The sequence below is a fragment of the Zophobas morio genome, unplaced genomic scaffold (genome assembly GCF_036711695.1).
Source record: "Zophobas morio isolate AGI-343-1 ecotype UQ-CSIRO unplaced genomic scaffold, CSIRO_AGI_Zmor_V1 ptg000020l, whole genome shotgun sequence".
Taxonomy (NCBI): Eukaryota; Metazoa; Arthropoda; class Insecta; order Coleoptera; family Tenebrionidae; genus Zophobas; species Zophobas morio.
In genome coordinates, this window is record NW_026972125.1 from 1,864,521 (window position 1) to 1,888,120 (window position 23,600).

A 23,600-nucleotide genomic window follows, 5' to 3' on the forward strand; every position below is an offset into this window, starting at 1 on the left:
TTAGTTTTATTTGTGTAGTCAAATCCTGGGGTGTGTTGTCGGCTTTTTGTCCCCACTTGGTTGTTTTCGTTCCTAAATTAATTCCTGTTTTTTTAGCGCCGTTTAAATGCATGACGTGCCTGAGAGTCTACAAGTACAAAAAAAACCTGAACTACCATATCAAACACTTGTGCCAAAAAGAACCAATGTACGCGTGCTTGTACTGTGCCTTCAGGTCTAGAAGCAAAGCCTACCTGAAGCTACACACCGAGAAGCTGCACTTAATACCACAACAGTGATTTTTTTTTTCATTCAAACCGTAGAAATAAAGCTTAGTTTTCGTTTCATTTTTTTTTATTAACACCACTTCAGTTGTTTTTTTTTTACGTTCTTTAACTCTTGCCGTCTTTCTAGCTTCGTTTGAGTGCGTAACATGCGGCCGAATCTACAAGTACAAAAAGTCCCTCCGGCAGCATATCAGATACGAATGCCGCAAGGAGCCCACGTTCGCGTGCAGCTATTGCCCTTACAAATCCAAAACCAAAGGAAACTTGAAAGCGCACACTCTTAAAGTCCACTTGAAGCACAAGTGCTAATTTTAGTCTTGAACTCTTTTTCCTTTCAGCGGGGTTCACTTGCCCCACCTGCGGCCGCTCGTACAAATACGCCACCAATCTGAGAAAGCACCAAAAGTTTGAGTGCCAGAAAGAACCGACGTTTCAGTGCGACTTCTGCCCGTACAAATCAAAGACCAAAGGGAATTTGAAAATTCACGTGAACGGGGTTCACCTGAAAATCGGCCGAAAACGAGTTGTGTATCTCGATTGAATAAATTTGTGCGTTGCATTGTTGTGTTTTATTTCGTGCGCGCGCGACTTGGGTGGTGTTAACTTGGTGGATGTTTTAGGGAGGTTTCTGTGCGGGAAGTGCGCCCGAACGTACAAGTATAAGGAGTCGCTGGGGAAGCACCTGAGGTACGAGTGCCAAAAAGAGCCCACGTTTGCGTGCCAGTGCTGTGAGTACAGGGCGAAACGGAGGGAGCATCTGAGGGACCACATCAAGCGCAGACATAAGTACCTGGTGTAATAATACAACAAATAAACTTTATTCTGTGACGTTGTTGACGATTTATTCCGACTTTACTAAAAACGGGATTAAAATAGCCCATCTAAGTTGTTTTTTCTTCTAGGGAGGTTTTATTGTGACACTTGTGGCAGAGGGTACAGACATAGAGAGTCCCTCACTAAGCACAAGAAGTTCGAGTGTCAAAAAGAGCCGTCTTTTTCGTGCTGTTTCTGCAGCTACAAAGCTAAAAGGAAAGGGAACTTGACCAAACACCTCAAACGAATGCATTCCGTTATCTAATGTATACACTACATTGAATAAATCGTTTCTTGTAACACCCGTGCATTTCTTCACCACGTGGCGGTACTACTTCTAACCTTCTAAGTTTGTTTTTCTTGTAGGAAGATTTCCTTGCTTGACTTGTGGCAGAAATTACAGACACAGGGAGTCTCTCCAGAAGCACGTCAAATTCGAATGTCAAAAGGAACCCACTTTTAAGTGCCCGTATTGTTCGTACAAAGCCAAGCGAAAAGGCAACTTGAAGATCCACGTCGAGGGGGTCCATTTCAGGATTCGGCGACGCAAAGCCCGAATTTGTGAAGTCTTTATCAATTAATTAATAAAATTTCTTACTTAAAGGGTGTTTTTTTCGTAGCTAGAGTAGTAATCTTGTCGGACTTTTCATACAGGTTGGTTTTTGTAGGCGCTTTCAAATGCAAGACGTGCTGTAGGTCGTACAAACACAGGGAGTCTTTGTACAAGCACATCAAGTACGAATGCCAGAAGGAACCCACGTTCAGTTGTCCGCACTGTCCCTATAAAGCCAAGAGGAAAGGGACCTTGAAGATACATTACAACAGGATGCACTTGAGAGGACCCTTGAATTAAATTGAATTGAATTGAATTGAAGACCTACAATCAAATTAAATGTGTTGTTGTACGTTAAAGAATAAAGAATCCGATAAGTGATGGGCGTGGTAGAAAAATTTGGATCCCGTAACTTCCTTTACAAACGTAGGGACAACAAACCTTCTCCTTGTACCAGACTTAGCTTCTACTAACAGACTAACCCAGTTGCACCTCAGTCGCTTATTGATCTTATCCGTGCCGTTTGTTTTTCAGATTTTCAGCAAAGCTTTCCGTGCGAGAATTGCGATAAAGTGTACTTGCGTAAGTCGTCGAAAATCCGCCACGTAAAGTACGAGTGTGGGAAAACGAACTTTTTCGCGTGTCCCTACTGCGAAAAGCAAGTGAAGCAAAAGTACAACTTGCTGTTGCACGTCTGTCGGCGCCACAAATTCTTCTTGGATGATTTTAAAAAATGTTATTATTCGTCTGCCTAATAAATTTATTTTTGACTATTGCGTTTTTTCTTAAACGCCTGGTACTTTCGGTACGATACGTGACGATCGGACAAGCCTTTCTTGTATTAATGTCTGTTTTTGTAGGGATATTTTGGTGCCCGACGTGTTTCCGCTCATACAAACACAAAGTCTCCTTGCAGAAACACATAAAGTACGAGTGTCAAAAGGAGCCGTCGTTCTGCTGCGACTTCTGTCCCTATCGGTGTAAAATCAAAGGAAACTTAAAGAAGCACATAAAGGCCATCCATAAACTCTAACTTTTTTTTTTTTTTTTTGTACGCAATAAACGATTTTTACTTTTGGCGTTGCGTTTTGCTCCGACTAATCCCCGTCGTTGTGTGACCGATCTCACCCTTGTCATTCGTTTGTAGGGTACCCTTGCGAAAACTGCGCCAAAGTCTACTCACGCAAATCCTCCAAACTGCGTCACCTAAAGTTCGAGTGCGGCCAGCCGAACTCGTTCTCTTGTCCCCACTGCGACAAGCAAGTCAAACAAAAATACAACCTACTCAGGCACGTTTGTTTGCGCCACAAAGAGTTCGCAGAAGCCTTCAAGAAATCCTATTACACAAAGAAAATCTAGAAGATTTCCTTTCCAATAAACTTCAGTTTCCGATTCTGTTCTTTCATTTTCATTTCTTTCTAGTTTGATAAGTTTGCGCGGGACTCGCCTGACTCTGATTCTCTTGTTTTTAGATGTGTGGCAATGCAGCCGGTGTAAAAAGTGTTACAAAAACCAAAACACGCTGAATGTCCACCAGGCCTTTGACTGCGGAAAAGACAAACTCTACGTTTGCACCATGTGCGATTTTAAGTGCAAGCGCAAGTACAATCTCAAAATGCACATCCACAAGAGACACGATGTCTTTTTTTGAATCTCGATTAAGTTTGTATTTTAAGCGAAATAAAGTTGTTATTTAGTTAAAGAATGATTTTTTGTGTTGCGACGGTGCGCCGAAGCGATACTGACGCTTTGTCGTTTTTAGAGAGGATTCAGTGCCCGAGGTGTTGGAGGGTCTACAAACACAAAAGTTCCTTGTATAAGCATTTAAAGTGGGAGTGCGGACAGGAGTCCCAGTTTAGGTGCGACCTGTGCTCCTATATCTGTAAACAAAAGGGGCACTTGCAGGGGCACATGAGGCGCAAGCACAGCCTCCAGCCGCTCGTTGATCAATAAACGTTTAAAGTACTGTGGTTGTTCTTATTCAAAAACTTGATCTCTGTTTGTATTTGTCTTTGAGTTCTTTCAGGCGACATGAATGGATTTTGGGACTCCACCAGGTATTTAACGTACTTTAGTCTCTGTGTCCGTTCTTCGCCGACTTTGCCCTAATTCTTGTCTCCGTTGCAGGTTGGGGCCTCGTCCCTTGCTCAAAGTGTGGGCGCCGCTATAAACACAAAAGTTCTTTATATAAACATTTAAAGTGGGAGTGTGGCGTAGAGTCGCAGTTTAAATGCAACAAATGTCCTTATAAAGCCAAACAAAAAATCAGTTTTATTACTCACATGCAGACCAAACATGGCGAGGTCATTCAAAGAGGCTTTGTGTAAAGTTTGTGCAAATTATAATCTTTTTGATGTCCGTTGTTTTATTTTATTGTAGATCCCTCAATCGCGCAACGTTTGGTATGCTTTTATGACTTGTGTTTTTTTTGTAGGTTGCAGCCCAATTACTTGTTCGAAGTGTGGTCGCCATTACAAACACAAGAGTTCTTTGAACAAACATCTGAATTACGAGTGCGGCGTGGAGCCTCGTTTCAAATGTAACCTTTGTCCCTACCAGGCAAAGCAGAAGATAACTTTCCTGTGTCATATGCAGGCCAAGCATCGAGAGCACCTCAAGAAAACCGACTGACTAATTTTTCGTTAAAAAGAAATACGTAGGCGGTGCTTTTTTTGTAGATCACGGGGGAGTGAGTTGTTGTGGTGTCCCGATTACAAAGCCAATCAGAAAATAACGTGTGTCACACGTACAACCAATTTGTAACTTTGTCTAATTACACAGATTTGCTTTACTTTGTTTTATTTTTGCTCCGGTTGTGGTGCCAATCCCCCTAAATCGTACTCACAACTAACAGTAATAAAGTTTTTGTTCTAGATCTTCCGTACAAGTGCCCGAAGTGTTCAAACTCGTACAAGCACCGCAGCTCGTTAAGCAAACACTTGAAGTGGGAGTGCGGCCTCCAGTCGCAGTTCCAGTGTTTCTACTGCATTTACAACACTAAACAGAAAAACAATTTCATAAGACACATGGCAACAATCCACAAGATGGCCCGCGAAGAAATTAGATTTAGCTAGTTTTGTACACCTTTTCGAATAAAAACTGTGTGGTGATGTCATGTTTTGTGAACCAGTGGGCGGAGCGAGGGGCGTGGCGCACACTGGGCGTGGTGACGGCATCCTCTTTGTAACTCGTTTCTTGCTTATAGCGCTGGACCCGCTGTGGATCAGCCCCGACCACAAGTACAACCACCACGTCTTACAAATAACCCAAGCGGTGGATCGGACCGGGCGGAAGGTCCGCAAGCGGTGCGTCCACTGCTACGCCGGCCTGAAAAACGAAGGAAAAGGAAGCAGGGCGGCTCGGGACTTGTCGAAACGCGTGTCGACGTTCTGTGCGACCTGCCCCACCAAACCGCACGTGTGCATTAATTGTTTTAGTTATGTCCATGTGAAGTCTTGATGAATAAAGAGTGTCTGATGCGCGGTGGTTTCTTTTCGGGGGGACCAGACGGCCTAGGAGTGCCTAATTATGGTTTTCTTTTTAGCTTATCCCTACAAGTGCACCAAGTGCCCCAACGCGTACAGGCACAAAGGGTCTCTGAGCAAACACATCAAGTGGGAGTGTGGAGTCGATAAACAGTTTCGGTGTTCGGTGTGCAACTACGCCTCCAAACACAAACACAACTATTTAAGACACATGGTCAATATTCACAAGTGCAACCGAAAAGACGTGCTCTTTGCTCTTTTTGTAGAGAAATAAAGTTTTTGGACCGCTGTGTGTTTTTGTGTCACCTTGTTCTGGTGCTTGTGGCAAACGGGACACTCTTCTATCATTGTGTTTTGTTTTAGATCCACTATTTGTGTCTACAGGTGACGAGATCCTCAACCAAGGTCTCAACTTGCTCGAGCGCGTCCGACAAGAACGAGGAAAAAGCTTTTACAAGTGTGCTTTGTGCGAGTACAATTCTCGAAGGAAGTACAACTACGTTAGACACATGCTCACGATTCATAAGCTCGACAAGCGCGAAATCACTTTTAACCTTGAAACCCCGACCCAATTATAATTTCTTTAAGTTAATAAAGCTGTTTGTTTTCGTGTACCCTGGTTATATTCTAACACGTTTTTCTTCCAGGACGGCGTTACAAGTGCGGGAAATGCGCAAAATCCTACAGGCACAAGGGCTCTTTAAAGCACCATGTAACATGGGAGTGCGGCATGAACCCCCAATTTCAGTGTTCGTTCTGCGAAGCGGCCTTCAAGGTTAAATTTAACTACATCAGGCATGTAGTGTGTGTTCACAAGATACCAAAGCACCAGATTCAGTTTAATACACGTGTAGACCGTTTTCAATAAAGTTTGCTACAGTTACGTGGTTTTTTACTCAATTGGGGCTTTCTTTCTAGATCAGTTTGTCTCCCCGTTGTTGTGTGGTTGTGTGCGCCCTTTACACGTACCAGCCAGACCCAATTCATTCACAATCCACTGTTTTAGCCCCCGATGGACGCTACCGATGCCCCAGGTGTCAAAACTCGTACAAATACAAAACGTCCCTCACTAAACACTTAAAGTGGGAGTGTGGAATCACTCGGCATTTTCAGTGCACGTTGTGCAGACGCGCCTTTAAACAAAAGGCCCACTGCAAAACCCACCTGTTGACCGTGCACAAGATAGAGTGGCCAAAAATAAGCACTTTGTTAAACCAGACCTGAATAAATCATTTTAACCAACAAAAACCTGTTTCATTAGGTATCAAATGGAAGCGTGACGAAAGCGACTAGGTACTTGTTATTGTTGTTTCGACTTTGGTAGCACCCTCTCACTGGTTTTTTCTCGTTGTAGACCGCCCCCACAAGTGTCCGAAGTGTTGGCACTCGTACAAACACCGGACGTCTCTCAGGAAGCACATGAAGTGGGAGTGCGGCATGAGCCCGCAGTTCCAGTGCACGTTTTGCTCGTACGCGCCGAAGTATAAATACCACTTTATCACCCATCTGGTCACCGTGCATAAACTGTCCATAGCGGACGTGAGGACCCACTTGAAGAAAGAACACTGAACAATCTCGATTTTTGTTTGTTATAGTTTGTGTTGTTTGTTACTTAAACAGCGACTTTCGTGTCCCAGTAGCGGCGTTTTATTTCATTCGCCCGCGCCAGTTTCAACTTTTGACCGAATTCTCTTTCAGCCCCGTACAAGTGTACAAACTGCGCCAACTCCTACCGGCATGCCGCCAGTCTGCACAGACACGTGAAACACGAGTGTGGGATACCGCCCCAATTCCACTGCACCAAGTGCTCGTACGCAAGTAAACGAAAGAGTAACTTTGAACGCCACCTGTTGCTCGTGCATCAGTCCAGACATTAGTATTTGAACACTTGTTGGTGTCTTCTCCTCCTAACACTGTTTTCTTTCAGGTCGGTTCTTCTTCGAGACGCGCGAATCCAACGGACCGCGCACCTTCCACTGCTCCCTGTGCGGCTACTCCTCAAGCTACAAGCAAAACCTCATTCGCCACATTGTACTTGTACACAAGATCCCCAGACGCGACCTTAAATAAAGTCTTCTTTCCAAACGCGTCTTTTTTTTGGGTGCTCACTTTATGTCGCTTTTCGCCGGGTGTCCTTACTTGTATTAACTTGTCGCTTGGTTGTAGACCGGCCCTACAAGTGCCCCACTTGCTCCAACAGATACATGCACAAAAGCTCGTTGAGCACGCACCGCAAGTGGGAGTGCGGGATGTCGTCGCAGTTCAGATGCCCTCAGTGCAGCTACGCCTCGAAGCACAAACACAACTACGCCAGACACATGATGGTCGTGCACAAATTACCCAAGCACCAGATCGTGGTACCGAAGAGTACGCGACACCCTGAGTGCGAATAAAGAAATAACACTGAATTTGTGTTTCCTTGTTCTTGTACTAACCGTTTTTTTAAGCGCGCCGAGTCAAGAGGAGCCCACAGTTCGTATCAAAGCTTTAGGCATGTGCACAGACGTGTAGAAGTACTTTGAAGTAGATTCTGTTGTCTTTGTGTTGCCGTTTTGCGAGGGATACATGTTAACAGTGACTTTTTTCAGACTCTAGCTACCCGACTTTTATTACTGAAAGTGGGCGGCACGCTTGTGGGCGCTGCGGCTCGCACTACAAGCGCAAAGGCCACCTGCGACGCCACCTGAAGTACGAGTGCGGCGTCGAGCCCAAGTTTCAGTGCAAAGTGTGTCTGAAAAAGTTCAAGCATAACTCGCACTTGCAGACGCATTCGATGCGCCACGGCCTGGGGACTGTAATCTAATAAAGATTGCTGGAAAGCGGGCGTTTTATTCAAATTAAGCTAAAGGTACCAGAAACGGCATACTGCGGATTCGTCTGTACCCGATTTTCCTGGTGTTCCCGGTGAGATAGAGGTGCAAAACGTGGGGAGGGGGTACCCGAGGGTGACCTTTTCACTTTTCGGGGGTCGGTCCGGCCGGCGGACCAAGTGCCTGCAATAGGTCCCATTGATCATGAAAAGGCAATTGAAAAAGCTGTACCCTGATCTTCCCCCTGCCTGTTCCTTGTAAAATAAAGGTGCAAATTGCCTGTTTGTATTTCGTGCGAGACGATAAAGGCCCCCTGTCGCTGTTTCGTCCCTGCCTTCTGGTGGCCACTTACTAATCTCGGTCTTTTTCAGCCGACCTGCGTTTTTTGCACAAGTCGATAAAAATGAACTCGACCGGGCTATACGTGTGTCCCAACTGCAAAAAAACCTACAAGTTCAAGTCGTCGGTCTACACCCACTTGCGGAACGACTGCGGCAAAGTGCCCCGGTACCACTGCTCGGTTTGCAACTTCTACTGTAAATTCTACCACGTCCTGCAAAGACATTACCTTTCCAACGCCCACCGAAATAAAGAAATGTTCCTTGTACAAACGCACAGATAGTGTAAATAGAGACTGTAAATAAACTCTTGTAAATATTACTCACTCTTATCTTTCATCTAATCTGTCCCTAGTCGGAGCGCGTATTAATGCTGGCTTGTTTTCAGATTACAGTATGTTAGATCCGGGCCCGTTTGTTTGTAGCAATTGCGGAAGGTCTTACAAGCGTAAGAGCTCGCTGTACAACCACAGGAGGTGGGAGTGCGGGAAGGAGCCCCAGTTTAAGTGTTCGTACTGCCCGTACAAGGGCAAGCAGAAAATACATTTCGTCATGCACGTGATGGCCAAGCATAAGGAGCACAAGCACGAGGTGCTGGGCGCGTCGTACAATAAGTAGAGTGCAAACGGTGACAGTAATATAGACGGTTTCGGTGCAATCAATATATTTTTATAATCATAGGAATGTACATAAGCATAGTAGCAGAGCGAAGGAAAGACAATTTTAGGTTTTGGTTTGACATATTGTATTTATTTTAACCGTAAGAGCATTTATTTTATAAAAATTTTTTTGTACAACTTTTTGATAAATAAATCAGTCTGTGACACGTGCGTGAGTTTCTGCACCCCCCGCAACCCCGCTCGAAGCCCCATAATGACGATCTTTTTTTTAGGTGGGTGCGAGACGCCGTTCCCGTGTCCCATATGCGGACGACGGTACAAGTACAAGTCCAACATGACCTTCCACATGAAGAAGTGCGGCAAAGAAAAGAGATTCCAGTGCCAAATTTGCCAGAAAAAGTTCACGTCGAAGTACGCGTGGCAAAGGCACAATATCGTTTTCCACCAAGAGAAAGTCCTGCCCGAAGCGCAAACTCTGTAATTCGTAGATGAATAAAGGCTGAAATCGAAACTTGATTTGATTTTTGAAGTGGCGTCCGGGTTTAGTCATTGACTTGTGGTTTTTAGGGCGGCCGTTTGCTTGCGACTGCGGCCGGAGCTACAAGCACCAGAGGAATCTGTGGCAGCACAAGCGCTTCGACTGTGGCAAAGAGCCGAGGTTTCAGTGCCCCGAGTGCGTGGCGAAATTCAGGACGAGGTACAACCTCAGAATGCACTTGGGCACGCATAGCAAGAAGACGCCCGATAAAAAGTGAACGCAAATCGGGTGAGTGTGCAGCCCGTTTTGAACAGTACTGATACGAAACAGTTGTAGGTGTTTTGCGTAATTGAAGAAAGTTTTAGTCGATGTGGTATCACTTTGTACCTTTTATTTTTTTAATTATTATTATTATGATTATTTTATTTGTTGAATGTGTTTTTTTTATTTTTATATTGCGTTCGAAATAAATGTATTTAATTGTCGCTTTTAGTGTCGTTTCTTAGCGCGCACTTTTCCAGCAGGTGAGTCGCAACTTTGCCTTTTTTGGTTTGTAGCCTCCACTCTTTTGTTTTTAATAAACCGTTTTGTTTCTGCGTTTTTTTGATTTGGCCATGTACATACGCACTCTCACTGTACATATTTTGTCGACTTGCTCCTATTGACGTACTAATACCCTCTTCTCCTTCCAGAGTATCTCGAATTTGATAATATATTGATACCTCCAAGCTTGCAAAACCTGCTGCTCAACCCGGCCAAAAAATACCGCAAACACGGCGAAAACGGCCACTCGATGCGCAAATTCAAAGTGTTGGCGAACCAGTCAGTCCGGCCCGGCTATAGCAAGGAGTCCCTTTTCGCGTGCCGCCATTGCGGCAAGCGGTACCGATGGAAATCGACCATGCGCAGGCACGAGCAGGTCGAGTGCGGCGGTAAGGAACCCATGTTCCAGTGCCCGCAGTGTCCCTACCGGGCCAAGCAGAAGGGCAACCTCGGGGTCCATATCCGCAAGCACCATCCGCAGCTGATGATGCTCAACGATTCCATCGTTCCAAAGGCTGATGTCAAGTCGGACTAGTGTTCAATTATAGTACAATTTAGAAGACTCGGGTGGGGGCTGGTCTTCCGTCGTCCGGACCCGGGGGGCTCTCGTTCGCTCAGCGCCTAGTCAGTCGGGTCCGCGTTTGAGGATTGTTAGGTAATTTTGTCCAACCGGGACGCTTCAGAGTTCAAATGGCAATATTTTCGTACTTGGAGAGTGCAATTTGGATTGAGTGCAATAGCGATTGCAGCAATAGTACCAAGTGCCTTTATGCAATAAATTCGGAAAATTATGTACCTATGGGATATTTATATTGGTAATTGTTTATGTTATTATTATACCGTCCTTGGAGGGCATTTATCAAAATGTTGTCTTTAAGAATATTTTTATTTTGTTTTTAAGTTTTTGTTATTTAGTTGTGACCGGGGGCTCTTGCCTCTCGATCCCGTTGTTTTTCTTTTAGGTTAAATTTTGGTTAGACTAGTTCAAAATAATATATTTTTGTTCACGTAGTGAAGTAGTCATATTTTTATGTATTTTTATTTTATGGGGTTTGGACTAATAAAAGATGGAACTAAAGCCGGCGTCTCTCTTACTCGCGACCCACGCTTTGGCCTGACGTAACACGAGCTTTTTTTTCAGACTTTCGCTACGAATGCGCCACTTGCGGCAAACGCTACAAGCACGGCCCTTCCCTGTACAAACACTCCAAATACCAGTGCGGCAAAGATGCCCAATTCGTGTGCGCCCTTTGCCCTTGCAGGTTCAGGAACAAGTGGAACCTGAAAATACACCACCGAAAGAACCACGCCCTTTAGTTTATGTATCTCGTAGCTAAATAAACACCTTCCTCTTCACCCTTCTAATCTCCTCTATTTTTAGACCTTAAACTTACGTGTGATCAATGTCGGACGACGTTTCGACGAGTGTACGACCTGAGGAGGCACTACCGGGAGCAGCACGACTGCTTCGTGGAGCGCACGTGCAGCTTCTGCCAGAAGAAGTTCAAGCGGAACTACCACCTCAAAAGACACATCTTGCAATGTCATTCTCATGTTAATGCAAAACTAGAATAGAAATAAAGTATTTTCACAATAATTGTAATTGTGTTTTTTTTTTGTGGGGCGAGGTGAGTCGAGGTCTTACTAATGCGGCTTTTTCTAGGTGACACCGAGTGCAAGCTTTGCCATAAGCAGTTCGGACGCACGTACGAGTTGCGCAGGCACAACCGGGAGCAACACAGTCCGCAGAAGTACACTTGTTTGTATTGCAACAAAAACATGAAGCGGGCGTACCTCTATAAGCAACACATGGCCCTAAACCATTCTAGTATATAAGGACAATAAATTTTCCTATTGTTTTTACAAACGGGTTTTAATGGTACTCTTCCGACGTTTCGTGCCAAGTTTTTTTTTTTTTGTTTGTCCACTCAATACGTGAATGCCAGTCGCTCACTTGGAATCTTTTTAGGTACTTTCCAATGCGTAAGCTGTGATAGGAACTACAAGTCAAAGACGGCTCTCAACCGCCACATTCGGTACGACTGTGGAAAAGAACCCCTCTTCCAGTGTGCTCACTGCGTTTACAGAGCATACCAGAAGATCCACCTTCGCAAACACTTGGCGAAGCTGCACGGTGTGATTTTATAGACACAGCCCCCTATTTCTGTATTTTCTGAATAAACTATCGTTTTATAAAAAAAACTGTGTCTGCATGCACCACGACGTGTTAGCAAAACTCCAGTGACTTTTCTTTTTCTAGACGGGCAACGATATTATTGTCCCAACTGTTGCAAGGGCTACAAAAATCACAAAACTATGAGGTACCACGTTACTCAAGATTGCGGCAAGAGTAAAAAGTTCGTGTGTAAGATGTGTCCGTTTGCATGCAAGAGAAAATTTGCTTTGAACAGACATGTGCTGAGAAAGCACCGTGTTTAGTACTTAGTGTTTAGGTAGACAATAAAGAGACTAGACAATCGTGTGTTTCCTTTCTTTTTTTTTGGACTTGTCTAACCGGTGGTACTTTTAGGCAAATACCCTTGCCCCAAATGCGAGCGAGTCTACAGCCACCATACGTCACGCAATCGCCACCTTAAGTACGAATGTGGAAAAGAACCGACGTTCTCGTGTAGTTCCTGTCCGTACATCGCGAAAAGAATAGGACACCTTAAGACGCACATGACGAGGAAACACCACATTACTTTTGTTTGATTGACTTGGAGTACCATTTTGTAATAAAATTTGAAAGTAGCAGCGCGTTTTAGTTACGTATTTAGTGTGGCACGAAGATCATCAAGACAGAAAAAGTACCCAATCTTCTCGGTCAGGGTTGTTAGTTTCGTTTTTTCTTGTGTTTCTTGGACAGGGTGATTGGAAGGTCCGTTAAATGTTGCTTTAAATGTTGATCGCGCGAGTTTCAAGCTCAATTTTCACTGTACCCTTTCTAGGTGGTCGCTTTGCCTGCCCGCGCTGTCCTAAAATCTACAAGCACCAACAATCCAGAAACACCCACTTGAAATACGAATGTGGCAAGAACCCACAGTTTCCGTGCGAGATCCCTTTCTGTACCTACAGAGCTAAGCGGCGTTGCACTCTCAGAGCACACATGCAAAATACTCACCATCCTGTCAATCAATAAAGGATCTGTGTACATTACTTGTTTCATTTTTTCTTCTCCTTCAGGTAATAGCTTCTAACTTTGTTATCTTTAGGGCCGCTCGTCGCAAGAGGAGGTGGTACCGAAATCGTCTTCACCTGTACCCAGTGTGACTACTCTTCCAAAAGAAAAAACTCTCTGTTAACCCATGTACTTTTAAAGCACAAATTTCAACATTTTTTGAACAATTAAATAGTTGCTCACGTAATAAACAATTACGTTTTCAGGTTCTTTTCCGTGCCCTCAGTGCAACCGAAATTACGCCACGATCAGTACCAGAAACAGGCACTTGAAGTTCGAGTGCGGGAAACTTCCGACGTTCAAGTGCACTTTTTGTCCTTACATTACCAAAAGGAAGTGCTCGTTGAAGACTCACACGCACATTAAACACCCCTTCGTGGCTTCCAGTTCCCAGTTCTTTTGAGGACCACGTGTATTTTTTCGTACAATAAAGGATTTCTTCGCAGTGTTTGTTTTTGTGGGGGTGCGACTATTCAGTAATCTTAAGCTATGTCTTTCACGTGGTTGCATTCACTTCACTAAATGGTCTTTCAGGCATTTACCCCTGCCCCTTGTGCCCGAGACACTACAGCACTGTAGCTTCCAGAAACCGCCACGTTAAGTTCGAGTGTGGCAAAAAGCCGTCCTTCAGATGCGAAGCACCTGGGTGCAGTTACGTGGCGAAGCGAAAGTACACCCTAAAGCAACACATGCACATAATTCACAAACTGTCGTTGTAGAAATAAAAGTACTCTGTCGTTGTATTTATTTTTTCCTTTGTTGTTTGGTACCCGGTGATAATATTAACCGCCTGTGTCAGTTGTAGGTAATTACCCCTGCCCCAACTGCAACCGACTTTATAGTCACGCTGGCACGAGGAGTCGCCACGTCAAATACGAATGTGGAAAGCAACCCTCTTTCAAATGCCCCATACCACCATGCTCTTACTCCGCCCGGCGAAAGTCAACCTTGAAGGTCCACGTGATACACAAACATGGATTCAAATACCAAAATTTCGTTACATAGATCTGTAGTCTTTTGGAATAAAAATGTTCAAAGTAGTACGTTGTTGGTAGTTTTTGGTTCTTTGATCCAGTGAAGGTGTACCCGTTTCTAATAAAGTTTTCTTTTTCAGGTCACTACCCCTGCCCTAAATGTAATAAGATTTACAGCCACTACGCGTCGAGGTACAGGCACGTCAAGTACGAGTGTGGGAAACTACCGTCCTTTAAGTGTCCCTATCTCAACTGTCCCTACATCGGGAGGAGGAAAAGCCACCTAAATCTGCATGTCGCGAATCGTCACTTGTTGCGCTGATCCAATTTTTACTTTATTCTGAGTGTATTAACTATTAAATAAAAGCAACTTTAGACTAAGGCCCGTTACGTCACTGTCGGGCACCAGTTTTTGACGCCCTTTCAACAGCAGCAGGCGAGTGTTTTTTTTATTTAATTGCTTGTAGCCCGAGTTCCCAGTTGTGTCGAAAACACTACGTGAAGACAATGATTCTTTCCGAGTATGTCGCTGTCCTATTAATTTTCTCTTCTTCGCTTTTAACGCTTGCAGCCCGTTTGGAGCACCTATTAAACGACCCCATTTTCAGATTGCATGTACCGACCCTTAGGCCAGCGCAAATCGTTCGAGTGCCTAATGTGTGGAAAGTCGTACAAATTCCGGCAGTCCCTCTATAAACATAAAACTTTCGAGTGCGGCAAGCCGCCCTCCTTCAAGTGTCCCTACTCGTACTGCTCGTACAAAGGCCGAAGAAAATCGCACCTAGACTCGCACATCCGGAGCAGGCATTCTTGTTAAAACTTGTACTTGGTTTACCCCATTAAACAGTTATTTCCAACAGCGTGTTTTTTTTGTCGGAGCGTTTGTCTGAAGTGTGTCTGACTGCTCTATTTTTAGGACCGCAGAGGCAGAGTTGCCCCCGCTGCTTCAAGTCCTACAAGTACAAGTACCACTTGAACAGCCACATCAACTACGAGTGCGGGAAAGAGCCCAGGTTTCAGTGTTTCATTTGTTTTAAGAAGTTCCACCAGAAGTATAACTTGAACGCGCACATGAAGAGCCACCAAGTCTACAGTAACTTTGCCTAATAAAGCGTTTCACATTAAGGGAGTTGTTATTGACCCAATTGAGATTCATCACGTAGATGGTGATAATTTCGCCACTTGTCGATGTCGCGTGTGTGGAACGAGCATGTAATGACGGTGTTCGTTTTAGCCTTCCTTGGTCCGTTCAACTGCCCCAGTTGCCAGAAGCAGTACGCTCGGAAGTCCTCTCTGAGAAACCACCGGCAGTTCGAGTGCGGCAAAGAACCCACGTTCTTCTGCGACTCTTGCCCGTACAAGACTAAGATCAAAGGGAACTTTCGCCGCCACACTCGTACTCATCACAACGTTGTATTTTGATCCTAGCCAATAAAATCTTGCCGCTATTACCTCTTTCACTTTGTTAGGTAGAGGCCTGTTTGTGTGTGTAGTGTTGCGTGTTCCCTCGACCGTTTTATACATGACGTTTGTTTCAGATATTTATAAGTACGCGATGGGGCTCGTTTACCCCTGCACCAGATGTGGGAAACCGTACAAGTCCAGGAAAGCGATGATGACGCATTTAAAGTTCTCCTGCGAGAATCATCGCAGCTTCTTGTGCGGCTTGTGCAACGCTGCTTATTTTTACAAGCACCACTTGCAGAGGCACATGAAGCAGCACCAGAATGTCTATAAGTAGTAGAATACTCTTGTTTTTGTGATATAGCGTTTTGCCAAATAAACGATGTCTTGGTGTCTTCACCGACAGTTTTACTCTCAAACTAAAAAAAAAAAAAACGAAAAAGTTGGATGGTGTAGTGTTAATTGTTGTTTCCTTGTAGGTTTTTGTTTACAAAGGAGGCCCAGAGGTCTGGGGGAGTTTCAGTGTCAGTGCGGGCGGAGTTACTACGAAAGAAAAAATTTGCTGAGGCATTATCGCTACAAATGTTCTGCTAGTATTTTGTACAACAATAACAAAGACGAAAATACTTAGTTCAGTGTTCAACTAGTAGGTTTTAGTGACGGTAAGTCCGTACCTAATTACGTTATTGTCACTTTATTTTGTTCAGTTGTTGCACTTGTTCTGTTGGCAATAAATTTTTCTTTCGTTTCTTTTCTTTTTTGTTTTGTTTTTTGTTACCCGGTTGTTAGTTGATGATGTTCGTTTGTGACAAAATTCTAATTGTGTTGTTGTTCCAGACCAAACAAAGCGACGTAAAAAGGTCCTGCCTACGCTTTCTGAAGTGGTGAAGAAGTTGGAGGTGTTCAAAGGAACTGAAAACGTCCAACCTACGGACGTCTACCCTTGTCCGGAATGCGGCCGTCTCTATAAGCTTCGCAGTTCCTTGAGAAACCACATCAAGTGGGAGTGCGGCAAAGAGCCCCAATTCAACTGTCCTCACTGTTCCTACAAGGCCAAGCAAAAGATGCACGTGCGCAGACACATCGCCAGATTGCACGAACGCAACGACTATGACCTTGAAGCCTACGATTCTCTGCTGGTGCAGATCCACGAGTAGCGACGGGTCGTACTTAAGTGCCTTAATCTTATTTGTTCCTTGAATCATTCCATGACTATTTTAATTTTGTAACGCAACTCTTAATAAAGCTGTATTTTTGATGCGACTAGTACTTGATTTATGACCCTCGTGACGCTTGTGCCTTCCGTTATTCACCCGTCTGTTTTTAGGGAGAAGACACACCTGCGCCACTTGCCTGAGGTCCTACAAGAACCTGACCACCCTGCGTCGTCACATCCGGCTCGAGTGCGTCAACGTTTACCCAAAATTTCAGTGCGACATTTGTTTGCGACTCTTCCGCCACCGGCACTCCATGCAGCGCCACAAAATCAATCACTTACAGCCATAATCCTGTACTTGTTGTAGTCTTTGTCCCGCAACTTCCGAATAAACCATTCTAACTTGCGTCGTCTCTTTTTCCAGAGCCCCCGAAAGTCGAATGCGCCAAATGCGGCAAGTTTTTCAAGAACCACAACAGCTGGAGGGTCCATTACTACTTAGACTGCGCGAAACAAGTGTCGTTTTCATGTACGCTCTGCGACAATGCGGTCTTCAAGCGCAAGTTTACCCTCAAGAAGCACTACATTGTCAAGCACGGCCTCATGGAGAATAAAATCAGGGCGCTTTTAGGCATCTACAGTTAGAATTTGTAACGTGGTCGTAATAAAGTGGATAGTCGATACGAGTGTTTTTTTTAGCACGGGGGGGAGTGTGACTCGGTACTCACTCTGTTGTTTCCAGATGCGAAACGAGCCAAAGTGGCGTGCCCCACCTGCGGCCGCTCGTTCAAAAACCAGAGCACTCTGCGGGCCCACGTGTCGCTCGACTGCGGCAAAATGAAAACGTTCTCGTGTCCGTTGTGCACGTACGTGTCGAAAAGGAAGTACAACCTGAGGACCCACTACGTCGCCAAGCACGGCATGGTGCTCAAAAGCAACCCGGCGCTCAACCCGCAGGAAACCGTTTCATGATCGTTTCGCTTGTCCTTTGCTTGCCAAATATATTTTTATCGCAGTTTGTTGTTTTTTCTTTCACGTTGTTGCGTCTTCGCCAATAATTCCGACTTTTCGTTTCAGAAAAGGTAACATGTCACGTTTGCAACAAAATTTTCAAAAACCACAACAGCTGGCGGGTGCACTTTTACAATAAGTGCGGCAACGCCGACCAGAGGAGTGTGTGCAAGGTTTGTGGCGCGGATTTCGAACGGAAGTACAGTCTGCGACGGCACTTGATCAGGATTCACAACTGGCCTAAAAGCGAAGCGGACGCCGCTTCGTACTGCATACCTCGTTATAGCCACAATTATTACTTGAAATAAAATTTTTCATCGCCGATGCGTTGTGTTTCTTTCGTCGACGTGTACTGACGGTTGTTGTTTCAGGAAATGAGCAAGTGGTGTGTCACAAGTGCAGCAAAGTGTTCAAGAACCACAACAGCTGGAGGGTGCACTTTCACAACATCTGCGGCGACAACACGAGCAGCGAGTGCTTCCTGTGCGGCGCGAAATTCGCCAGGAAGTACGCCCTCAAAAGACACCTAGTGAGGGCGCACAACTACCGCCAAACCGTCAAACTGTGGTAGCTTTAACTGTAACTCTTGTAATAAACGCACTATTCGTATTTTCTCAAAGCGACTTTAACCCTTGATTCCGTACTGATAATACCCGTTTGTGTCGCCTGTGGTAAGTACCGCCCGACGGCTTCGCCGCCTAACCGACTAATTTTTTCTAGGGAATGCGTTTGTCCGAAGCTTCGAATGCCACGCCTGCCACAAAGCATACAAGAACAAACGCACTCTGCACCGCCACGTCCACAACGAATGCGTCACCGTGGCTCCTAAGTTTCGGTGTCCGCGGTGTGCGCGCTTGTTCAGATACAAATTCTCTCGTGACCGCCACTTGTCCCATTATTGCAAAACAACACAGTCTGCAAGCCCTAATTAAACTAAGACAATTGCAGGTGTGTTCGCCGCTCCTTTGTACTACCACCAAGTGTCCGTGTTGAAGCAGCGTCGGCGGTGTCACGGCTGCTACGCCAAAATCAAAGAACACAGCGGACGACTGGAAGCCCAGAGGAAAGCCAAACTCACCCATCTGCACTGTCCCTCATGTAACCGATACTTTTGTACAAGTTGTTTCTTTCTAACGCACCAACCCTTTCAATAAACACTGCTCATTGTAGTCGAGTTGTTTGTGTTCTCCTTCGATTCAGAAGTGTCTGTGGTTGCTCGAAGGTGTTTGTTTCAGGGTTTAAGAAGACGGTGCTGGAGTATTTGGCGCAACATAGCGTGATGTTGAATGAGTTGTTACGGACGAGTCGGAGAGTGCACCACGACGCGATGGTGTGTCCCGAGGACGTGCCAAAATTCCCGATTCAGACGCTAGAGGAGTTCCAGAGTTTCAACGCGCGGTTGGAGAAGAACCCATTGCTGGGGGAGTACATGGTGGCGCGCCTGGCAGCTGTAGGTGGTTCGGGGGTAGAGTCCCTCACCAGACGCATCATGAAATTCTTGATCAGCAACGAAGTCGCGATTTTGTACAACTGGAAAGGCCGCGATAAACTCTCCTTCGAGCGGACGTACGTCATGAACGTCATTTACGGTACTGCTTAGAGACCAAGCGGCTTTAAGGTGATATTTTCTTTGCAGAGGCGGCTAAAGTGAACTTCGCCAAAGGCGAGAAAAACGACATGGCCGTGGCCAATTCGGTCAAGCTTTGGCTAAAGTTCGCCAAGACGAGAATCATGAACTCGCACAAGAAGCTGGCCAAAGTAGACGTTCCACTGTAGACTTGTAGTATTGTAATCAATAAACCGTTTTGTTGACTGGCTGTGTGTTTAGTAGACCAGAGTAGACTTAGATACCCGACTGCGTCAACTACGGTTCTAACGATATGTTTTTAGGTCCGTACACTTGTAATTTGTGCGTCAAGTCCTACAAGCACAAGCAGTCTTTGAACAACCACCAGAAGTACGAGTGCGGGAAGGCGCCGGCGTTCCCGTGCGGCGAGTGCACCTACAAAGCCAAGCGCAAGAGCCACTTGATGAGGCACATGAAGCGTCACAAATTACTCGCGCTTTGAATAAAGTGTGAAGCAGCGGTGCGTATTCTCGACACGTTTACCGAGTACCGAAATGTCGGGCGCCAGTTTTTGGAATCACGCGGGCTCGTTTTGTAGGTGTGGGGACTACCGGCTTCCGGTGCCAATTTTGTTCGAGGCGCTACAAACACAACACTAGTCTTCGCCGCCACCAGACTCACGAGTGCGGCAAAGACCCCAAGTTCGAGTGCGATTATTGCGGGAAAAAGTTCGCCCATAAGTTTTCGATGGCGGCGCACGCCGCCACCCAGCACCTAACCCACTAACCCAACTAATCAATTGTTAACCCTCGGACAATAAATCTTTTCCTAAAGAGTGTTGTTTTACTGAGTGTTCCTCAAGTCCAGTTCGCTTTCATGACCGGCGTGTATGTTTTAGGTGACCCCAAAGCCAAATTCGAGTGCCGCTTCTGTCGCAAGACGTACAAACACTACGCCAGCCTCTGGCGCCACATAAAACACGAGTGCGGCAAAGAACCCCAGTTCGAGTGTACGTTGTGCGGGAAAAAGTTCACCCAAAAGTCGTCCCTCACCTCGCACATCGGGCTAAAACACGCCGCCATTTGGAGCTGATTTTTTGTTGTGTTGTTTGTCTGAATAAAGATTTAGTTGATCTGACTCTTGTTTTTACTCAGAAGTGTACATAGTGCACCTGCGTAAGTCCAACACTAATTCGGTTCTTTTCAGAGTTTAAATGCTCGGATTGCGACAAGTCGTACAAAAACAAAGCCTCTCTAAGCCGACACGTCAGGTACGAGTGTGGCCCCGAACACAAATTCAAATGTATTTACTGTTACAAAGCGATGAAGCAAAAGTACGACCTGAAAAAACACGTGAGGAGGCGCCACCCCGAACGGGCGCTCGAGTTCGAGTCGATTTATAAAGATTTATATAAAACTGTGTTTTATGTTTAGGGGTCGTTACTCACACAAGATTGTTAAGTGCATTTATTTCGTCCAATAAAAGTAATCACGTTGTATCCCTTTTGTTACACTGACTCCGCCCATTCGGTACCACGTGAGTATGTTCCAACCAATCAGATGTTAGTGACGTAGTGTGTGACGTATTCATTCGAATTTTGACACCAGGTAAAGTGATCTGTTTCAGACGCGGAGCGAATTTTTCACTGCGAACGCTGCTCCAAGTCGTACAAGAACCCAGAGACTCTTAGGCGCCATCTTACGTACGAGTGTGGAATCGAACCCCAGTTTGCGTGTATTCAATGCAACAGAAGGTTTAAGAGGAAGTTTCACTTGATCAGGCATTCGTTGAGTAGACACTAACCCTTGTTAATTCAGTAAAAATTAATAAAAGCTTGTGGCGAAATAATTTTTCTTTGACCCGTAGTTGTGTCAAACGTATGGGGATTAATCTCCGCTTTTTTTAGGGTGCGAAAATGGGGGATTCTTTTGTCGAGCTTGCGGCAAGTCGTACAAACACTACCCGAGTTTGTTTCGCCACTTGAAGAAGGAGTGTGGACAGAATTTTAGATTTTCCTGCGAGTTTTGCGGGATTAAGTTTATCCACGAGAGGGCGCTTATCCGCCATGTTAAAAATAAACACCCGAACTGATTATAATAGTTATAAAGTTACATAGTTTTATATAACGTTACTATTTTCTTATGGTTTGTAGGGATGATTTTAAATGACTGAGTAAACTATATAGTTTGTTGTTTAGTCGAGTTTCTCTAGACTGATTTGTGTATGCTTTGTGCGTTCGACTGAAGGAAAGAAGGCGTAACGACATCCTTCATCTCTCCAGTGCCACAGCCAACCCGGCGATGTCGTTATCCCTTCGCAGCGCATGCCACTCTCCTCATTTTACCTCTCTCTTTTTCAGGCCTCGACTTTCCGCGCTACTCGTGCGCGAAGTGCGGCAAAACGTACAAACACAAGACGCACCTGAAGCGTCACGTTAACTTCATTTGCGAAAAGAAGCCGACGTTCACTTGCGAACCTTGCAAATTTCAGACACACCGCAAGGACTCCCTGACGTCCCACATGACGTCGCTCAGACACTACCACATCGTGTCTGGAACTAAACCTAACTTGTAAAATAACACGAATAAAAACCTCCCAACCCACTCTTGTAGTTATTAACTGGGTGAAGGTGTTGACGCACTCGTCCCCGCTCGAGGAATCTTGGTGTGACCGACTTTTGTTTTAGGGGTTTTCGTGTTGGATAATAAGTTCTGGTTGGACTGTAAAGAGTACGCGTGCCGGAACTGCTGGAAGACGTACGCGAAAAAGTCGACGATGGCGAGGCACATGAAGTACGAGTGCGGCAAGCTGCCCATGTTCGCGTGCTCGATTTGCCCGTACCGGGGCTACCAGAAGACGCACGTGGAGCGCCACCTGTCGAGGAAGCATAACATTTTGCTCAAGGAGGAGATCGGGAGGGCGATCGAGTTCTTGGGGAAGAAGGGGGCGTCATAGCGGGGCCTGAGGGCTTCGAGGGGTTTGTTTTACGAGGTCGGACAGGCAGGCCGAGACCTGAGTGTTATATACTTTGTATAGTTGACTATTTAGCGTTTACACCATTTTGTATAAGTTTTTAAAGATACATATTTATTGTTAGGGATGGCATAGTTAAGTTTGATTAATCTAAACATAGTCTATATAGGAGCAAGTTTTTCGAACCTGTTTGTCTTTCAAGACTCAGAACTGTATTTTCATACAAATGTACAAATTTATCACTTGTTGCGGAAATTTGCTATTTTAAGACCTCTTGTATACACGAAACAATTTTTGAGGAGTTATCCGAAAGTATGGAGGATTTGTACTCTGAAATATATATTTTAAATAAGGAAGAGTTTCTTTGGTTACTTTCAGCGGGATTTGTTTCGTCGGCGTTTGAGAACTGGTTTGATCGACAGACCAGAGCGCACTCAGGCCAATGTAGACTCTAAGCGTTCAGAAGCGATTTTTGATGTTCCATGATCTGATAGACGTCCACTGCAAGGAATAGCCGGTTCCGACCATAAATTCTGAGGAAAGAATTACTTGGTCGGACTTTACAACGAATAAGTGAACATTTTGGTAGGTACAAGTGTTAATTATTGGCATTCAACTACTTTTTTTTGTTTAATTAACAAATTAATCCTTTAATTATGTTTAGTACTACTCCAAAACTCCTCAAAATTAACAATACTCTTGGAATAGCCATCAATCACTTTTTTCCCTTATTTTTTTTAGAAACTGTAGTTGTTTTTTTTTTTTTTTTCTCTTGGAAACATGATATATTTTGCTTGAGTTTGTAATTATTTTTTAATTTAAATTTTTTGCAATAAGCAACTACAATTTTAAATGTTCAAAAGTAACATAGTTCTCAACTTGTGGTTTATGAAGCCGCGTTGAATTTTTATCCAGAGACAAGAATTTTCCATTTTTCAGGTTATCGAATTTTAGATTTTTCGGCTTTTCGATTTCTCGATTTTCAATTTTTGATTACCTAATTTTAGATAATCCGTATTCGAATTTTTTTTTCTTCCATTTTTCAATATTTCGATGTTTCTGTTTTGGAATTTTTTAATTTTTCGATTTTTTGACTTCTGGATTTTTTGATTCCTCGATTTTTTTACTTTTTCTATTTTCGAACTTAGATTTTTAACTTTTTGATGTTTCGATTTTTCAGTTTTACGATTTTTCGACTTTCCGGTTTTAAATTTTGTGTTTTTAAATTTTTCACTTTTTCTATTTTTCGTTGTTGGCCTATTTTGGTTTCCAAATTGTTCGATTTTTCGATTTCTGGACTTTTCGGCTCCTCGATTTCTCGATCTGTTGATTGTTCGATTTCTCGATGTTTTATTTTTTTAATCTTTCAATATTTCGATTGTTCGATTTCTCTGTTTTTCGATTTTTTATTTTTCGGCTTTTCGATTTTCC

At 44.4% G+C, this 23,600-nt stretch overlaps 8 protein-coding genes across 19 annotated transcripts in view; all 8 read left to right on the top strand.

The window, feature by feature from the left end:
- The window catches only part of Lola (longitudinals lacking), a 63,507-nt gene extending 61,102 nt beyond the window's left edge, over positions 1 to 2,405 (top strand). The window contains exon 5 of one of the 2 annotated variants that reach the window (XM_064059092.1): positions 2,167 to 2,405. In XM_064059092.1, coding sequence (XP_063915162.1) covers positions 2,167 to 2,387 — 221 coding nt within the window. In that variant the 3' untranslated portion in view covers positions 2,388 to 2,405. Of the gene's footprint in view, positions 1 to 96; positions 327 to 2,166 lie in introns of those variants that run through there. The other variant, XM_064059120.1, reaches the window with a different exon arrangement.
- A 2,341-nt stretch (positions 2,406 to 4,746) lies between these two features.
- LOC135131286 (zinc finger protein 319-like) lies at positions 4,747 to 8,883 on the top strand. The gene is made up of 17 exons (XM_064058957.1): positions 4,747 to 5,023; positions 5,086 to 5,115; positions 5,177 to 5,331; positions 5,384 to 5,652; positions 5,765 to 5,804; positions 5,866 to 5,967; positions 6,036 to 6,318; positions 6,472 to 6,656; positions 6,738 to 6,753; positions 6,816 to 6,935; positions 6,983 to 7,231; positions 7,284 to 7,500; positions 7,565 to 7,608; positions 7,706 to 7,911; positions 7,973 to 8,084; positions 8,299 to 8,463; positions 8,654 to 8,883. Exons 1-17 carry the CDS (start codon positions 4,747 to 4,749, stop codon positions 8,881 to 8,883), a joined length of 2,700 nt encoding a protein of 899 aa, XP_063915027.1.
- Positions 6,472 to 14,915, top strand: LOC135131390 (uncharacterized). 7 transcript variants are annotated; one of them, XM_064059129.1, is made up of 7 exons: positions 6,472 to 6,993; positions 7,045 to 8,577; positions 8,654 to 9,362; positions 9,453 to 9,651; positions 10,056 to 14,124; positions 14,199 to 14,494; positions 14,667 to 14,915. In XM_064059129.1, the coding sequence occupies exons 3-5, from the start codon at positions 9,189 to 9,191 to the stop codon at positions 10,439 to 10,441; spliced, it is 759 nt and encodes a 252-aa protein (XP_063915199.1). In that variant the 5' UTR covers positions 6,472 to 6,993; positions 7,045 to 8,577; positions 8,654 to 9,188; the 3' UTR covers positions 10,442 to 14,124; positions 14,199 to 14,494; positions 14,667 to 14,915. The 7 variants fall into 7 exon arrangements, with proteins under 7 accessions (XP_063915199.1, XP_063915198.1, XP_063915201.1 ...); XM_064059128.1 differs by having other exon boundaries at positions 10,056 to 12,738; positions 12,855 to 14,124; positions 14,199 to 14,915; XM_064059131.1 differs by having other exon boundaries at positions 10,056 to 12,738; positions 13,884 to 14,124; positions 14,199 to 14,915.
- LOC135131287 (zinc finger protein 425-like) lies at positions 11,310 to 14,089 on the top strand. The gene is made up of 12 exons (XM_064058958.1): positions 11,310 to 11,460; positions 11,570 to 11,734; positions 11,876 to 12,040; positions 12,167 to 12,271; positions 12,437 to 12,612; positions 12,684 to 12,738; positions 12,855 to 12,971; positions 13,119 to 13,172; positions 13,291 to 13,470; positions 13,619 to 13,754; positions 13,804 to 13,811; positions 13,890 to 14,089. Exons 1-12 carry the CDS (start codon positions 11,310 to 11,312, stop codon positions 14,087 to 14,089), a joined length of 1,512 nt encoding a protein of 503 aa, XP_063915028.1.
- On the top strand, positions 14,113 to 18,200 carry LOC135131288 (gastrula zinc finger protein xFG20-1-like). Its single transcript, XM_064058959.1, has 15 exons — positions 14,113 to 14,131; positions 14,199 to 14,273; positions 14,667 to 14,862; positions 14,919 to 15,151; positions 15,293 to 15,454; positions 15,597 to 15,795; positions 15,942 to 16,055; positions 16,120 to 16,124; positions 16,300 to 16,615; positions 16,790 to 16,972; positions 17,043 to 17,211; positions 17,318 to 17,581; positions 17,696 to 17,700; positions 17,745 to 17,908; positions 18,001 to 18,200. The coding sequence occupies exons 1-15, from the start codon at positions 14,113 to 14,115 to the stop codon at positions 18,198 to 18,200; spliced, it is 2,304 nt and encodes a 767-aa protein (XP_063915029.1).
- On the top strand, positions 15,162 to 21,799 carry LOC135131391 (uncharacterized). 5 transcript variants are annotated; one of them, XM_064059133.1, is made up of 7 exons: positions 15,162 to 16,124; positions 16,300 to 18,300; positions 18,350 to 19,218; positions 19,266 to 19,466; positions 19,520 to 19,716; positions 19,795 to 20,982; positions 21,103 to 21,799. In XM_064059133.1, the coding sequence occupies exons 3-4, from the start codon at positions 18,909 to 18,911 to the stop codon at positions 19,403 to 19,405; spliced, it is 450 nt and encodes a 149-aa protein (XP_063915203.1). In that variant the 5' UTR covers positions 15,162 to 16,124; positions 16,300 to 18,300; positions 18,350 to 18,908; the 3' UTR covers positions 19,406 to 19,466; positions 19,520 to 19,716; positions 19,795 to 20,982; positions 21,103 to 21,799. The 5 variants fall into 5 exon arrangements, with proteins under 5 accessions (XP_063915203.1, XP_063915202.1, XP_063915204.1 ...); XM_064059132.1 differs by having other exon boundaries at positions 19,795 to 20,732; positions 20,823 to 21,799; XM_064059134.1 differs by having other exon boundaries at positions 18,350 to 18,727; positions 18,865 to 19,218; positions 19,795 to 21,799.
- LOC135131289 (gastrula zinc finger protein XlCGF26.1-like) lies at positions 20,073 to 20,629 on the top strand. The gene is made up of 2 exons (XM_064058960.1): positions 20,073 to 20,283; positions 20,403 to 20,629. Exons 1-2 carry the CDS (start codon positions 20,073 to 20,075, stop codon positions 20,627 to 20,629), a joined length of 438 nt encoding a protein of 145 aa, XP_063915030.1.
- LOC135131290 (zinc finger protein 530-like) lies at positions 20,739 to 22,151 on the top strand. The gene is made up of 5 exons (XM_064058961.1): positions 20,739 to 20,757; positions 20,823 to 20,987; positions 21,103 to 21,263; positions 21,443 to 21,629; positions 21,883 to 22,151. Exons 1-5 carry the CDS (start codon positions 20,739 to 20,741, stop codon positions 22,149 to 22,151), a joined length of 801 nt encoding a protein of 266 aa, XP_063915031.1.
- Positions 22,152 to 23,600: the final 1,449 nt, after the last annotated feature.